The sequence below is a fragment of the Piliocolobus tephrosceles genome, chromosome 4 (genome assembly GCF_002776525.5).
Source record: "Piliocolobus tephrosceles isolate RC106 chromosome 4, ASM277652v3, whole genome shotgun sequence".
In the NCBI taxonomy this organism is placed as follows: Eukaryota; Metazoa; Chordata; class Mammalia; order Primates; family Cercopithecidae; genus Piliocolobus; species Piliocolobus tephrosceles.
The window spans coordinates 173985508-174003173 of record NC_045437.1 but is presented as its reverse complement, the minus strand read 5'-3'; the positions used below and the strand labels follow the sequence as shown (position 1 = coordinate 174003173).

The following is a 17666-nucleotide window of genomic DNA, read 5'->3' as shown; positions in this document are numbered from 1 at the left end:
AGTCTCTGAATAAGTTCACTTAAATGCTTTGCCATTGAATGTCACCTTTCGTTTGACAAGTGGTATTTAAACAAATTGTCAGTTTGCTTGAGCTAATGAAAATGTTTTGCATTTTGTTTCCAATAACAGTACAATTTTTTTGTCATTTAGATTAATTGGAGGATCTGACAACAAACTGATTTATAGACATTATGCAACGTTATATTTTGTCTTCTGTGTGGATTCCTCAGAAAGTGAACTTGGCATTTTAGATCTAATTCAAGTAAGTTAACACTTGCTTCTTACTATCTTAAATAACAGTTTGGCATTTAAATTTTAAAAAACTTATATGTTCTAAATTTTCTAAAATGATGTTAGTAAGAAATAAAGCATTTCATCATAGATATTGTGTTGGTAAAAGTGGTCAAAGGACATAGAAACAAGCAAACATTTGATCTGATTAAAACTATCATAACTAATTTCATCATGACCTTTTATCTTGTTCGTGTAAGTTACACCAAGGAGCTCAAGACTCGTGGGTTTCTTAACACATATATCCAAAACTAACCCTAAAACCTACCTCTCCCTGTTTCCTGAAAATCTTTCATAAAGTCTCTGGAACTCAAGGTCAGTCATCAGCAAATCTCTTTTTATCTTCAGCCTCTTCTGTTAATATTACTTTAATTTTGCTCTAAATTAAATCTTGCTTCCCTGATGATACTACCTGCAACCCTTTCAGGTAGTGGCCATTTTCTCTCCTGCTTCGTTCTGCCTTTGAACCCGGAGGTGTACTCTTAGCTTCTCGTTGCATTTTCCAGACCATTCTTTCTTCTCAAACACCTCCGAATTTTGTCTTATGTTATCAGACTATACCACCTTCTATCCATTTAGTTATAGTTAACATCACTCATCTCCGTCTCTCATTCAGTGGAGATTTTGTTAAGAATTGTAAAGTGTCTGAGATTTGCTTTACTTGCAAGCTAAGAAGTTAACCTGCCATAATTTCATGGATGCAGGCAGAAGACAGGAGATTTCTGGGCCAGAGACAAAGGACCTTATTACTGACAGCAAAAACTTGAGCTGAAGTGACAGCATTTGTTTGCACAAATTCTCTCATTCCCAAGGGGTGACACGAAGCGGTCCAGATGATACCTGCATACACTGTGGATTAAATGACAGATGAGGAACACCAAGCTTAGGGAACTGGAATCTTTTATAATGGATACCAAGCTTGTCTGCCCTTGTTTGGAAGGAAGAGACTGTCTCCTCCAAGAGTGTAAGGAAACCTATCCTTTGCTGTGGAAGAAGACACTGTATATTTTCCAGGGCTGTTTGATATACAAGCATGCTTAAAAAGATAGCCCAGAGCAAAGACAGTCCATGCCTCTGCTCACAATATGTGCAGAAACACAAGATCCATGGAAAATTGTCTCCTAAAAGATTGTGGTTCTTGGTTTACTGGCATTCATTCCAGTACTGCTTGTTTTGTAATTCTCGGTGATTCCATTGTTCATATGTATAATTCTTCTAATATCCTGGTGTCTTCAAACCTGAAACTCCTCTCTTCCGATAAATTTTGCCCTGCATTCCATCTCACTATGTACCCACTTCTATATTTTATCTTCGTCTAACCTGTAACCCCTCCATAATCTCAATTTCACAGTTTTGAAGTGTTTAGACCTATTGGAACCCTCAGTTTTAAAAATCTATCTTTTTTTGAGTCTCTGATTTTACTGATCTTACTTTCCTTATCCAGCTTAAATTTCATAGTCATGATAGTGATACAGCCTTGTGTACACTTAACTCCTTGTCCACACCCATACATCTGAACATACCTAGAGGAAAAAAAAAGTAACCATATTTACCAGTCTCACTTTAAATTAATGATCTCTTAGCTCAGTGAGTCCTTTATGCTACCCAAGAATCATTTTCTGTTTCCCTGGTCCATTTACTCTCCCATACCTCTAGATGACTACTCATAAAGTCTCCTCTTTCCTAAAATATCTAGCACTTTTAGCACCTTGCTTCCCAGTACACAGATAAAATTGGCTTTTGAAGTTATCAAGAAGGAGGCATGGTTTGAGCTCTCGTTGGTGTTACAGAATAGACAAGAAATTAACCCAAGCAGACAGCTTAGGTAATAAATTCTTAGCACTGTGGCTAAGGCTTTAAAAATAAAAATATTGTGGCCAGGTGTGGTCGTTCACACCTGTAATCCTAGCACTTTAGGAGGCTGAGCTGAGCAGATCACTTGAGCCCAGGAGTTCGAGACCAGCCTGGGCAACATGACAAAACCTCATCTCTACAAAAATTAACAAGGCATGCTGTTCTGCACCTGTAGTCCCGGCCACTCGGGAGGCTGAGGCGGGAGCCAGAGGGAATGGCTTGTAGTGAGCCGAGATTGTGCCACTCACTCCACCCCAGGTAACAGAGTGAGACACTGTCTCAAAAAAATATAAATAAAAACATTGTTAATAAAATAAAAAAGGAGATAAATGATAAATGGATCTATTCATTTGCCACATTACCCTTAAGTCTGTAATTCTTAAACTGGGTTTTTGGGAGGAGCCAGGTATCAAAGTTACCTGAAGCCACAAGGTAATCGTGGTACATATTCCTGGTATATGTTTTTTCTTTGTTTTGAAGATTGGCGGCAATGAGGAAATGAAAGTAAACATGTATATATTATGAGGTAGAATACAAAATTTTAATAATATTTAAAGCTCTAAGTGGAGACTTGAAAGAAATTTGAGCTTGAAGGAAAGGTGCCCCGAGATCCCTTGGGTGTATGTTCACTTTCCTCCTGGGCCTACTTGAGAAACACTGGTAAGTTTTGTTTTGCTTTCTCAAGGCTTTTCTAGCAAAGGAAAAGAAGCCAAATCTTGCTTTTGATAACATTGAAGGGTTGATCAGGACTATATGTTGCATTGCCTTGTAACTTTGTTTATTCTTACATTTCTTAGTTTATTCTACCTAGGGGAGTAGTTAATTCATTTTATCCTTATGTCAAGAGAGCATTACATTTTTACAGAAAAAACATTCATGCAGAACTGTGCTTTCTATTTCTCTGTTACCCATGACTGAAGAGAGTGGTAGACATGCACACTGTGTTCCAAAACACTGTTTTTATGTACCTGAGCCGAGCCACTAGAATTATAGGAAGAAAAACAGGAAAGAGTGTACCATTTCAAATTTAGTCTCTTATTGAAGAGAAATATTGCAATTAAGAAAGACCAAAGCAAATGTGTTTTCCTAGAGGTAAATCGGAAGTATTTTATGCTTCTGTCCTGAGATTAAGTCCTCACCATTGATGATTATTTTGATACTGTGGTTGGTCTTGTTGCGAGAAAGTAGTTCTGTCTCCAAAGGGGATTCGATGGCGAGTTTTCAAAGAACAAACATGCTATTAATATGTCATATTCGAAGTAAATTCTGTCATGTACTCATGGAAAGTGGAAACTGTCTTCTGTGTTTTGCAAAATTTTTTAGCCATGCTTCACACGTTGATCATTTGTTTTGATATTAGGTAACATATAGGAGAAAGGATTTCAGGAGGACTTTGTCATTTTCCTATTACTAGAGTAGGCTAGAGCTGTTTTTACAATACCCCTGAGTTACCACATGCTGATGTATTGTGTCACAAAAAAAGAAGATTTCTGTAATTCACCTTATAGGTACTATGTCTGTCACTACCAGGAACATGTTGGAAGTTCTTTGGTTGTGATCTTTCCCCTTCAATTACCACAGTTCATTAAATACTGAAGAGGGAGTGTACTGAGCATACATGAGTCAGTCCCTTTAAAAATATTGGTTGAATAAACAAAGATGGAAGTGAGTAGCTTATTGTTTCTGCTTCTGTTTCATCAAATAGCTATTCAGAGAGAACTAATTTTCTTAATTTGTTCATCCTCTAGTTTGGAGAAAGGCAATTTTAATGTAAAAAATAAAAGTGGAAAATTATAAACCAAGAGAGTTTACATCAAAACCTCTTGGTCTTGCATATTCTTTTAGAGAACAGATCAAGAAAACTCAGCATATAACTATTAAACCTATGCTTATAATTTTGATATTTTAAATATTAAAGTGATACCATTCATATAACTGGAAGCATGTATTTTAATACAGAGAGTTAGTGTCTCTAAGGTATGCCTATGTTGTCCCAAATATGAATTTGTATCTTGTATAAAATCTGGGAGAAGGCATTATTAGTAAATTCTATATGAAATTTATACCACTATTCCACCAGTAATGAATTTACATCAGTATTTCACAGAATTTACACCAGCTACCCAAATGAATTATCAGTTTTTGTTTTCTTTTGTTTCTTTTTTAAAATTCCTTGTAAGTTTGGAAAAAAGGGGTAGACATTTTTTGTTATTTATATATACCATTTTAGTGTGATATTAACGGCCATGTATGTGAGAGTTAATAGCTAGCTTTTTAAGGAGTCCTTTCTGTGGTAGCATATTGTTACTGGAAGTTGGAAGTGTTAAAATATTTACAGGATGAGAATAAAAGTTTATCAAATATTAATGTTGGGTTGAGTTATTTATAAGCAGTCATATTGTCCTTAATTAGTTTATTATGCCAAGCTGATAATGGAGGCATATAAATTCACTGAATAATTCCACATTTCTGTTACAGTTTTCTGTACCACATATAACAGTAATCAGAGCATCAGTCCTGTTCAGTTGTAGCTAGTTGAAAAAAAAAACAACAAAATTGAGAACTAACAGCTAAACTTTTCTTAGGTGTAGAAAGATACGTTCTGACCATGTTGTCAGAGTGTATATTTAAACTGGTATTCCATATATAACATGTGTTATTATTACAGTACCATTAGACTACCTTTTCAGGAATTGTTTTATTCATGGCTGCTGATGCTAAGTTAGTATGATATTGAGCAAGTTATTTATTCTTTATAGACCTTAACTTTTTTTTACCTGTAAAGTATACTTGTTTCAGCATGTTGCTTACAGACGTGAGGTTGTTAGAAAAGACCTGTGAATTAAAGCTATCTCCTATCTTGTAGTGGTTAAAACCCTTCAGCTCTGCCATATACAAGCTATGTAATTTTGGGCAAGTTATTTAACCTCTTTGACCCTAACTTTCCTCATCCACAAAACAGGGATAATAATAATAACACCAATTCACAGAGTAGGTGTGCGCATTAAGAAGAGATATTTCTTGTGAAACCCATTACTAAATGATTAACATGTCCATGGTTTTTAGCTAACATTATCATTAAAGCATGTATTTGTAAGAAAGGCTTATAAAATATTATTTTGTTAGTACACAAACTGAATTAAGTAAATAGGTTTTTTTTAAAAATCTTTCTGATTTTCTCATTGTTAGAAGCATTTGTGAATCTTTTTATCCTATATGTTGTTTGATGGCTTGGAATGAATTTTATATGACACATTTATGTGATAAGAAGTCGTCTTCACTGGGGAAATTTATAAGCCAAGAATACTTAAGTGAAGAAAGGTCTCTGATCTTCCCAGCATCACCCAGCAAATTATGGTGAGGTAGGTGCTGCTGACCGACTGAACATACAGTGGTGTGCCGACGAAGGCCCACCCAGTTATTGTTCTCATCTATCATGATGGTAGGCCTGAAAGTACACTTGTTGGTGGGGTAACAGATATACTGTTTAAGCCTTGGGCTATGTAAGTTTGGGTACCACCTGTTTTTTAAAATTGCCTGGGAAAACCAACTGTCCAGCACTTGGAAATTGTGGGAATTTGCAACTCTCCTGTTGGAGATGAAGTAACTCCTGGTCCCAGAAGCAGATGAGTTTCTGGTACAGTTCCTCCTGCTGGAGCAAGAGGGATCCCTGGCCTAGTGAGCTTATTTTCCAGGCACTCAAGTGAATGCCCAGGGTCATTTTAGGAAAATTCTGCCTCCTACATTATACTGTATTACCCGGTTATTTAAAACTTTCTGTTTTCAATAAGATTTGTTTCTCATATATTTTTGGGTAACCTCCAATTTTTTAAAAATAGTTTGGGTCAGATTGTTAGAGTTGTGCAGGATTCCTAAAATTATTTTCCTGTGTTATTTTCATGCTTGAGAAGTCTAATTTCCAGCAATTGTAAATATAATAATTCTTAGTTATTTATGTTGCTATTTATTTGTGACAAATCGTGGTATCAAATCCTGGTATCAAATTTGATGATACCTGCTCTTATAATTTACATGTTTCATTGATGTCTTAGCAGTTCTTTTAGGAGGCATCATGGTGTCAAGTTTAGAGTGTCAGGGTGTTAGAGTCAGATAGTATGGATTTGAATCTTTGCTCTGTCACCTAACAGTTGTATAACTTTAGGCAATTACTTAGCCTCATCTTTCCCCAGTTTTCTTTTTTGTAAGTGTTGATATTCATACTTATCTCACCAGCATTGTTGTAAGAATTAGAACTAATTTATATAAACAACCAGCAAATGATTTAGAATATAGTGGACACACTTTTCTTAGTTACTTCACAGTAGTGAAGGAAGTAGTTTAGAACTCAAGTGCGTAAAGTCAGAATATTGGAGCTGGAAGTGACTTAACATTTATTTTCTTCCCTTCAATGTAGGTTTAAGAGAAAAACTCAGCTTATGTTGGTCTTATTCTTTGATTTAAGGTAAATTCATCATGTCCTAATGTAGAATGGTTGGTTTTCAGGAAGGAATTGGACATGGTGGGGAGACTCCCCAAATTTAACGTTAACCACAGTACAGCTATTAACCCAAGAAGTTAACATTGATACACAACTGTATAATCTGTAGGCCTTGTTTACAGTTTGCCAGTTGTCCCATTAATGTCCTTTTCTCATTCCGGATGTAATTCACATATTCCATTAGCTGTCATGTCTCCTTAATCTCCTTTACTGTGTAACAATTCTTTAACTTTGTCTTTCATTCATGTCTTTCATATACTGATCCTTTTGATGAGTACTAGCCAGTTATTTTGATATTCCCCAGTTTGGGTTTGTTTGATACTTCATAATGATTTAGATTGTGCATTTTTGGCAAGAATGCCACAGAAATGATATTATGTCCATAGTGCATCATATCAAGAGGTATATGGTGTCCATTTGTTCCACTACTTGTGATATGTGATGATCACTTGGTTAAGGTGGAGTCCAACAGGTTTATGCGTCATAAAGTTTCATTTTCCCATTGTGCTAGTATATTATGGGGAATATTTGAGACTACGTAAATATACTTTTTCTAATCATATATTTGTTCATTCATCCTAATATCTATTGATCATTCTTACCTAAAAGAATTATTAATATTTGTGGTGTTTATCAAATGGTGGGGTTTTTTTTCTATCATACCTTCAATATTTAATAGCTGAAATTCTGTGAGGAAAAGCTTTGTGATACATATTTTTTTTTTATTATACTTTAAGTTCTGGGATACATGTGCAGAAGGTGCAGGTTTGTTACGTAGGTATACACATGCCATGGTGGTTTGCTGCACCCCTCAACCTGTCATCTACATTAGGACATTAGGTAGATGTAGGATAGCATTATCTCCTAATGCTATTCCTCCCCTAGCCCTCCACACCCTGACAAGTTCCGGTGTGTGATGTTCCCCTCTGTGTGTCCATGTATTCTCATTGTGCAACTCCCACTTATGAGTGAGAACATGCAGTGTTTGGTTTTCTGTTCCTGTGTTCGTTTGCTGAGAATGATGGTTTCCAGCTTCATCCATGTCCCTGCAAAGGACATGAACTCATCCTTTTTATGGCTGCATAGTATTCCATGGTGTGTATATGTGCCACATTTTCTTTATCCAGTCTATCATTGATGGGCATTTGGGTTGGTTCCAAGTCTTTGGTATTGTGAATAGTGCTGCAATAAACATACGTGTGCATGTGTCTTTACAGTAGAATGATTTATAATCCTTTGGGTATTTACCCAGTAATGGGATTGCTAGGTCAAATGGTATTTCTGGTTCTAGATCCTTGAAGAATCACCGCACTGTCTTCCACAGTGGTTGAACTAATTTACACTCCCACCAACAGTGTAAAAGCATTCCTATTTCTTCACATCCTTGCCAGCATCTGTTGTTTCCTGACTTTTTAATGATTGCCATTCTAACTGGAGGGAAATGGTATCTCATTGTGGTTTTGATTGGCATTTATCTAATGACCAGTGATGATGAGCTTTTTTTCATGTGTGTTGACTGCATAAATGTCTTCTTTTGAGAAGTGTCTGTTTATATCCTTTGCCCACTTTTTGATGGGATTGTTTTTTCCTTGTAAATTTGTTTAGGTTCCTTGTAGATTCTGGATATTAGCCCTTTATCAGATGGATAGATTGCAAAAATTTTCTCCCATTTTGTAGGTTGCCTGTTCACTCTGGTGATAGTTTGTTTTTTTGTTTGTTTGTTTGTTTTTTGTTTTTTTTTTTTCTTTTGCTGTGCAAAAGCTCTTTAGTTTAATTAGATCCCTTTTGTCAATTTTGGCTTTTGTTGCAATTGCTTTTGGAGTTTTAGTCATGAAGTCTTTGCCCATGCCTATGTCCTGAATGGTATTGCCTAGGTTTTCTTCTAGGGTTTTTATGATTTTGGGTCTTATGTTTAAGTTTTTAATCCATCTTGAGTTCATTTTTGTATAAGGTGTAAGGAAGGGGTCCAGTTCAGTTTTCTACATATGGCTAGCCAGTTTTCCCAACACCGTTTATTAAGCAGGGAATCTTTTCCCCATTGCTTGTTTATGTCAGATTTGCCAAAGATCAAATGATTGTAGATATGTGGCATTATTTCTGAGACCTCTGTCCTGTTCCATTGGTGTGTATACCTGTTTTGGCACCAGTACCATGCTGTTTGGGTTACTGTAGCCTTATAGTATAGTTTGAAGTCAGGTTATCATGATGCTTCCAGCTTTGTTCTTTTTGTTTAGGGTTGTCTTGGCTGTACAGGCTCTTTTTTGGTTGCATATGAAGTTTAAAGTACTTTTTTCTAATTCTGTGAAGAAAGTGAATGGTAGCTTGGTGGGAATAGCATTGAATCTGTAAATTACGTTGGACAGTATGGCCATTTTCATGATACTGATTCTTCCTATCCATAAGCATGGAATGTTTTTCCATTTGTTTGTGTTCTCTCTTATTTCCTTGAGCAGTAGTTTGTAATTTTTCTTGAAGAGGCCCTTTGCATCCCTTGTAAGTTGTATTCTTACGTATTTTATTCTCTTTGTAGCAATTGTGAATGGGAGTTCACTCATGATTTGGCTCTGTTTGTCTATTATTGGTGTACAGGAATGCTTGTGATTTTTGCACATTGATTTTGTATCCTGAGACTTTCCTGAAGTTACTTATCAGCTTCAGGAGATTTTGGGCTGAGACGATGGGGTTTTCTAAATATATAGTCATGTCATCTGCATAGAGAGGCAATTTGACTTTCTCTCTTCCTATTTGAATACCCTTTATTTCTTTCTCTTTCCTGATTGTCCTGGCCAGAACTTCCAATACTGTGTTGAATAGGAATGGTGACGAGAGGGCATCCTTGTCTTGTGCCAGTTTTCAAAGGGAATGCTTGCAGCTTTTGCCCATTCAGTATGGTATTGGCTGTGGTTTTGTCATAAATAGCTCTTATTATTTTGAGATATGTTCCATCTATATGTAGTTTATTGAGAGTTTTTAGCATGAAGCGGTGTTGAATTTTGTCGAAGGCCTTTTCTGCATCTATTGAAATAATCATGTGGTTTTTGTCTTTGGTTCTATTTATGTGATGGATTACGTTTATTGATTTGTGTGTGTTAAACCAGCCTTGCCACCCAGGGTTGAAGCCGACTTGATCATGGTGGATAAGCTTTTTGATGTGCTGCTGGGTTCGGTTTGCCAGTATTTTATTGAGGATTTTCGCATCAATGTTAATCAGGGATATTGGCCTAAAATTCTCTTTTTTTGTTGTGTCTTTGTCAGGCTTTGGTATCATATCATGATGATGATGACCTCAAAAAATGAGTTAGGGAGGAGTTCCTCTTTTTCCAATGATTGGAATAGTTTCAGAAGGAATGATACCAGCTCCTCTTTGTACCTCTGGTAGAATTCAGCTGGAATCTGTCTGATCCTGGACATTTTTTGGTTGGTAGGCTATTAATTACTGCCTCAGTTTCAGAACTTGTTATTGGTCTGGTTCAGGGATTCAACCTCTTCCTGGTTTAACTCTTGGGAGGGTGTATATTTCCAGGAATTTATCCATTTCTTCTAGATTTTCTAGCTTATTTGCATAGAGGTGTTTATAGTATTCTCTGATGGTAGTTTGGATTTCTGTGGGATCAGTGGTTATATCTTCTTTATAATTTTTTATTGTGTCTATTTGATTCTTCTCTTTTCTTCTTTATTAGTGTGACTAGTGGTCTATCTATTTGGTTAGGCTTTTCAAAAAACCACCTCCTGGATTCACTGATTTTTTTGAAAGGTTTTTCGTGTATCTGTCTCCTTCAGTTCTGCTCTGATCTTAGTTATTTCTTGTCTTCTGCTAGCTTTTGAATTTGTTTGCTCTTGCTTCTCTAATTCTTTTAATTGTGATGTTAGGGTGTTGATTTTAGATCTTTCCCACTTTGTCCTGTGGGGGTTTTAGTGCTATAAATTTCCCTTGAAACACTGCTTTAGCTGCGTCCCAGAGATTCTGGTACATTGTATCTTTGTTCTCATTGGTTTCGAAGAACTCATTTTTTTCTGCCTTAATTTCATTATTTACCCAGTAGTCACTCTGGAGCAGGTTGTCCAGTTTCCTTGTAGTCATATGGTTTTGAGTGAGTTTCTTAATCTTGAGTTCTAATTTGATAGCATTGTGGTGAGAGTCTGTTCGTTAATGATTTCTGTTCTTTTGCACTTGCTGGTGACTGGTGAGTATTTTACTTCCAATTATGTGGTCAATTTTAGAATAAGTGTGATGTGGTGCTGAGAAGAATGTATATTCTATTGATTTGGGATGGAGAGTTCTGTAGATGTCTGTTAGGTTCACTTGGTCCACAGTTGAGTTCATGTCTTGAATATCCTTGCTAATTTTCTGTCTTGATCTGTCGAATATTGACAATGGAGTGTTAAAGTCTCCCAGTATTTTTATGTGGGAGTCTAAATCTCTTTATATGTCTCTAAGAACTTGCTTTATGAATCTGGGTGCTCCTGTATTGGGTGCATATATATTTAGGAAAGGTAGCTCTTCTTGTTGCGTTGATCCCTTTACCATTATGTAATGCTCTTCTTTGTCTTTTTTGATCTTTGTTGGTTTAAAGTCTGTTTTATCAGAGACAAGGATTGCAACCCCTACTTTCTTTTGCTTTCCATTTTCTTGGTAAATATTCCTCCATCCCATTATTTTGAGCCTGTGTGTGTCTTTGCACATGAAAGGGTCTTCTGAATACAGCAAACCGATGGGTCTTGACCTTTTATCCAATTTGCCTGTGTCTTTTAATTAGGGTATTTAGCCCTTTTACATTTAAGGTTAATATTGTTTTGTGTGAATCTGATCCTGTCATTATGGTGCTAGCTGGTTATTTTGCCCGTTAGTTGACACAGTTTCTTCATAGTGTTGATGGTCTTTACAATTAGTCATGTTTTTGCAGTGGCTGGTACCGTTTTTTCCTTTCCATATTTAGTGCTTCCTTCAGGAGCTCTTGTAAGGCAGGCCTGGTGATGACAAAATCTCTCAGCATTTTCTTGTCTGTAAAGGGTTTTATTTCTCCTTCACTTATGAAACTTAGTTTGGCTGGATATGAAATGCTGGGTTGAAAATTCTTTTCTTTAAGAATGTTGAATATTAGCCTCCGCTCTTTTCTGGCTTATAAGCCAGAAGGGTTTCTGCAGAGAGATCCGCTGTTAGTCTTATGGGCTTACCATTGTGGGTAACCCAACCTTTCTCTCTGGCTACCCTTAACATTTTTTCCTTCATTTCAACCTTGGTGAATCTGACAATTATGTGTCTTGGGGTTGCTCTTCTCAAGGAGTAACTTTGTGATGTTGTCTGTATTTCCTGAATTTGAATGTTGGCCTGCCGTGCTAGGTTGGGGAATTTCTCCTGGATAATATCCGGAAGAGTGTTTTCCAACTTGCTTCCATTCTCCCTGTCACTTTCAGGTACACCAATCAAATGTAGATTTGGTCTTTTTACATAGTGCCATATTTCTTGGAGGCTTTGTTTGTTCCTTTTCATTCCTTTTTCTCTAATCTTGTCTTCAAGCTTTATTTCATTAAGTTGGTCTTCAATCTGTGATATCCTTTCTTTCACTTGATTGATTCGGCTATTGATACTTGTGTGTGCTTCATGAAGTTCTCGTGCTGTGTTTTTCAGCTCCACCAGGTCATTTACGTTCCTCTCTAAACTGGTTATTCTAGTTAGCAATTTGTCTAACCTTTTTTCAAGGTTCTTAGCTTCCTTGCATTGGGTTACAACGTGCTCTTTTAGCTCAGAGGAGTTTGTTATTACCCACCTTTTGAAGCCTACTTCTGTCAATTTGTCAAACTCATTCTCCATCCAGTTTTCTTACCTTGCTGGCGAGGAATTGTGGTCCTTTGAGGAGAAGAGGCGGTCTTGTTTTTGGAATTTTCAGACTTTTTGCACTGGTTTTTCCTCATCTTCGTGGATTTATCTACCTTTGGCCTTTGATGTTGGTGACCTTCAGATGGGGTTTTTGTGTGGACATCCTTATGGTCCTTGTTGATGATATTCTTTCTGTTTGTTAGTTTTCCTTCTAACAGTCCCTTCTGCTGCAGGTCTTCTGGAGCTTGCTGGGGTCCACTCCAGACCCTGTTTGCCTGGATATCACCAGCAGAGGCTGCAGAACAGCAAATATTGCTGCCTGTTCCTTCCTCTGGAAGGTTTGTCCCAGAGGAGCACCCACCAGATGCCAGCCAGAGCTCTCCTGTATGAGATATCTGTTGACCCCTGCTGGGAGGTGTCTACTTGAGGAGGCAGTCTGTCCCTTATCAGAGCTCGAGCACTGTGCTGGGAGATTGCTGCTCTCTTCAGAGCTGGCAGGCACGAACGTTTAAGTCTGCTGAAGCTGCGCCTGCAGCCACCCCTTCCCCCAGGTGCTCTGTCCCAGGCAGATGGGAGTTTTATCTATAAGCCCCTGACTGGGGCTGTTACCTTTCTTTCAAAGATGCCCTGCTCAGAGAGGAGTAATCTAAAGAGGCAGTCTGGCCACAGTGGCTTTGCTGTGTTGCGGTGGGCTCCGCCCAGTTCGAACTTCCAGTGGCTTTGTTTACACTGTGAGGGTTAAACCACCTACTGAAGCCTCAGTAATGGCAGACGCCTCTCCCCCGACTAAGCTCCGGTGTCTCAGGTTGACTTCGGACTGCTGTGCTGGCAGCAAATATTCAAGCCAGTGGACCTTAGCTTGCTGGGCTCCATGGGAGTGGGATCCACTAAGCGAGACAGACCACTTGGCTCCCTGGCTTCAGCCCCCTTTCCCAGGGAGTGAACGGTTCTGTCTTGCTGGTGTTCCAGGTGCCACTGGGGTATGACAAAAAAACTCCTGCAGGTAGCATGGTGTCTGCCCAAACGGCTGCCCAGTTTTATGCTTGAAACCCAGGGACCTGGCGGTATAGGCACCTGAGGGAATCTCCTGGTCTGCAGGTTGCAGAGACCATGGGAAAAGCGTAGTATCGGGGCCAGGTGGCACCATCCCTTACAGGACAGTCCCTCACAGCTTCCCTTGGCTACGGGAGGGAGTTCCCCAACCGCTTACGCTTCCCGGGTGAGGCAATGCCCCACCCTGCTTCTGCTCACCCTTCCTGGGTTACACTCACTGTCTCACCAGTCCCAATGAGATGGCCAGGTACCTCAGTTGGAAATGCTGAAATCACCCGCCTTCTGTGTTGATCTTGCTGGGAGCTGCCGACTGGATCTGTTCCTATTCGGCCAACTTGCCAGCCACCTCCTTTGTAATATTTTTACTCTTTTTAAGTCACTGCTCAAAATATCAATCATACCATATTCAACTATAGGTAGAAGAATGTATTTTTAGGCCAAATACCATTTTAAAAATCAGCTTTTGCTTGGGAGTTTAAATATAGTTTTGACAATTTATGTCAATATAAGCTTTAAAAAATGTTCTCATGAGTAGTTTTGTACACAGAAAGAAATTATTCAGAGTTTACTTTCATTTTTAAAATTAATACTTATTAACCTTACAAATTCATAAACCCGGTTCTTTCTTAGAATTCTAAATTCAACATACAAATCAAATTAAGTCACTTAAATGGAGGGACTGAAACATAATTAAGCTTGCTATAGTACAAGCAGTCCTCGCTTTGCAGAATACCATGGGATAATTCATGTTTGCAGGAACTGTGTTTGTCACTTTGCACGGTTCAGTGGTCGCTGAGATCCATTAACATGGTACCGTATAAAGCAAGGAGTGCCTGTATTTTAAACTGAATTTATATATATAATATGTTTTATTTTTATGCTCATATTTTGGCAAACTTTCTCAAATTTTTAAATATCTCAAATTAATTTTTAGAAGTTCATGTATTATGGTGATTCTTAAGTTATCTTAAACATTCTAATACATCAATCAGTGTAGGCAAGTTTTCCTTTATATTTCAGCTTAAAAAGGTAGGTGGATCACGAGGTTTGAGGAGTTTGAGACCAGCCTGGCCAACATGGTGAAACCCCATCTCTACTAAAGATACAAAAAATTAGCTGGGCATGGTGGTGTGCGCCTGTAATCCCAGCTACTTGGGAGGCTGAGGCAGGAGAATTGCTTGAACCTTGGGGGGGTGGAGGTTGCCATGAGCTGAGATCACACCTTTGCACTCCAGCCTGGGCGACAGGGTGAGACTTCATCTCAAAACAAAACAAAACAAAACAAAACAAAAAAAAAAGAAAGAAAGAAAAAACAACCCATTCCAATTGGATATTCAGGTTTGCATTGAAATTTAGATTTATAAAAGCCTAGTCTGTTAACTATTCTTATGATACTACATTTTTTAAGGCATAAGTATTTAAATATCAACTATATAGATTCTTTCTAAACTTAACATGAAAATACTAATATTATAGGTTCACATCATAATTTCTGTTACTTTAAGTCTTTCTGGATTAAAAAATCACTTAATTAATAAGGCAACCGTTTTTTTCCCTAGTTTTTGAGGTTATTATATGTTGACTTGAGAGGCCCTGGCCTGATCCCAAGATTGATTCTTTGCTAACACACTGATAGGAACACTGATACAGACATTCTATCACATAGAAAAATGGTTGATCTCAAAGTTCTTCCTGGATTGAAATCATAGCCCTATGACTTAATAATATGAACTTAACTAATATTACTTCTTTCTACTTCCAGAAGTCTGCACTAACATTATGGCCAACATCATTTACTACGTTAGTTGTATTTCCGTTTCTTCTGCTTTCTTGAGTATTTCAGTGTCTTCCTCCTGGTTCCAAAGACACATAGAGACAGAACTGATAGGATATATGTATATATGAAAGGCAGTTAGTTTATTAGGGAGAATTGGTTCACACAGTCACAAGGCAAAGTCCCACAGTAGGCTGTCTGCAAGCTGGGGAAGAAAGAAGCCAGTAGTGGCTCAGTCTGAGTCCAAAAGCTTCAAAAACATGGAAGCCAACAGTGCAGCCTTCAGTCTGTGGCCAAAGACCAGAGAGTCCCCTGGCAAACCATGGTGTAAAACCAAGAGTCTAAAGGCTGAAGAACCTGGAGTCTGATGTTTTAGGGCAGGAGGAACCAAAGGAAACAATCAGTGTGGGAGAAAGATGAAAGCCAGAAGACTCAGCAAGCAAGATTATTTCACCTTCTTTTGCCTGCTTTGTTCTAGCCACGCTGGCAGCCAGTTGGATGGTGCCCACCCACACTGAGAGCAGGTCTTCCTCTCCCAGTCCACTGACTCAAATGTCAGTCTCCTGTGGCAACACCCTCACAGACACGTCCAGAAAGAATACTGTACCAGCTATCTAGGCATCCTTCAATCAACTTAACACCTAATATTAACCATCATCATGTTGAATCCTTTTGTTAATCCTTCTTTTATTCTCCTTGAAATTTATCATTAAATTTAGGCAGATGAAACACTTTCAAGAATGGTGTGAAAAGCCTGTGTTTGTAGTTAGTTCTTTTTCTATTTCTTCACTTGAAAGGAAGTTATGAATGAGATTTTAACTGTTAACAGTAGATTTTTGTGGGTGCTGTATGGACAGTTCAAATTTTTGCTTTATACTTTTCTGTATTTTCCATATTTTCTAAATGATCGCTTCTTACTACATTAGAAATAATATATTATTTGTTGTTGATGTGGGTTCTGGAATTAGATTTTTGAGATTTGAATCAGGACTCTACCATTAAGTGTTAGTAGTTAACCTTTTGCTTTAGATTACTCTTCTACAAATGGTTGATGATAAAAGTAGTTGCCTTATGGGATTACTGTGAAGGCTCAAATGAAATACTTAAAGCACTCGGAATAGTGTTAATGCCACAATACTATGTAGAGTGGACTCTTGAACAACACAGGTTTGAACTGTGTGGGTCAACTTACATACAGATTTTTAAAAATAAAGATTACACTGAGTGTACCTGCCTCTCGTGCCTCCCATTCCACCTCCTCCACTTCTTCCATCTCTGCCACCCCTGAGACAGCAAAACCAACCCCTCGTCTTCCTAAGTTTACTCAATGTGAAGACAAAGATAAAGATCTTTATGATGAACCATTTCCACTAAATGAATAGTAAATATATGTTCTCTTCCTATTTTCTTAATAACATTTTTTCTCCAGCTCGTTTTATTGTAAGATTACAGTATATAATACATACAACAAAAAATGTACTAATTGACTGTTTATGTTATCGATAAGTCTTCTGGTCAGCAACAGGCCATTAGTAGTTAGATTTTTAGTGAGTCAAAAGTTGTACACAGATTTTCAACTGTGTGGAGAGTCAGCATCCCAACCCCCCTGTTGTTCAGAGATCAGCTGTACCAAGTAAATGCTGGCTGTTACTATCTTTAACTTTCTATAAACCACAGAGAAAGAATCATTAATGTAAACTCTTTCAGAATTATTATGACGTGATACAGAAGATAGATGGTCCTTTCTTCAACTCTTAATTTCTCTGTATTGACATTAAGAGTTCATTATGTGTTAAGTGCATGGTACATAGTAAATGCACATTAAATGACTGTTTTTGCTAACATTGTCATCACTGGCATGTGATTGTCCAAGTAAGGTTTAGTAGAAATCCAGTCCAGAATGCAATCATATGTTAAGTCAAGTGCTATTTACATATCTTAAACACCATACTTTAAAGATTCTTAATAGTACATGCAGTAATACATACTGGAGAGTGTACCTAGGCTACATTCATAATTGTTCTTCAAAGATAAATGATCTGATTTTAAGTTCAGTTTGTCTTCCCTAGACCTGTTTGTACATTCAGTATTTGTAATGGTATTTTTTAGTTATTGGTTTGAGTTAAACCAAGATGTTTCTCTCTAGAACATCTTACTGGTGATGAAAAAAAATTTTTTTTGCTTCAGCATATTAGTATCCTTAAATTTATGCCTCCTATTTTTGCACTAAAGACTTTTCCTATCTTATAACATGTCAGTGTAACCCTTTTTTATTTCATTTATAATTGTAGATTCAAAACAGCAGGATCTGTTCCTCCTCTGAATTTTAACAGAAATTTCTTTTTTTTTTTTTTTTCTGTGCTTTTTGTTTTTTTTTT

At 37.4% G+C, this 17666-nt stretch overlaps 1 protein-coding gene across 2 annotated transcripts in view; it reads left to right on the top strand.

The window, feature by feature from the left end:
* AP3S1 (adaptor related protein complex 3 subunit sigma 1) overlaps positions 1–17666 on the top strand; it is a 72426-nt gene that overhangs the window by 27999 nt on the left and 26761 nt on the right. For both annotated transcript variants that reach the window (XM_023197507.3, XM_023197516.3), the window contains exon 3: positions 151–262. In XM_023197507.3, coding sequence (XP_023053275.2) covers positions 151–262 — 112 coding nt within the window. The remainder of the gene's footprint in view (positions 1–150; positions 263–17666) is intronic.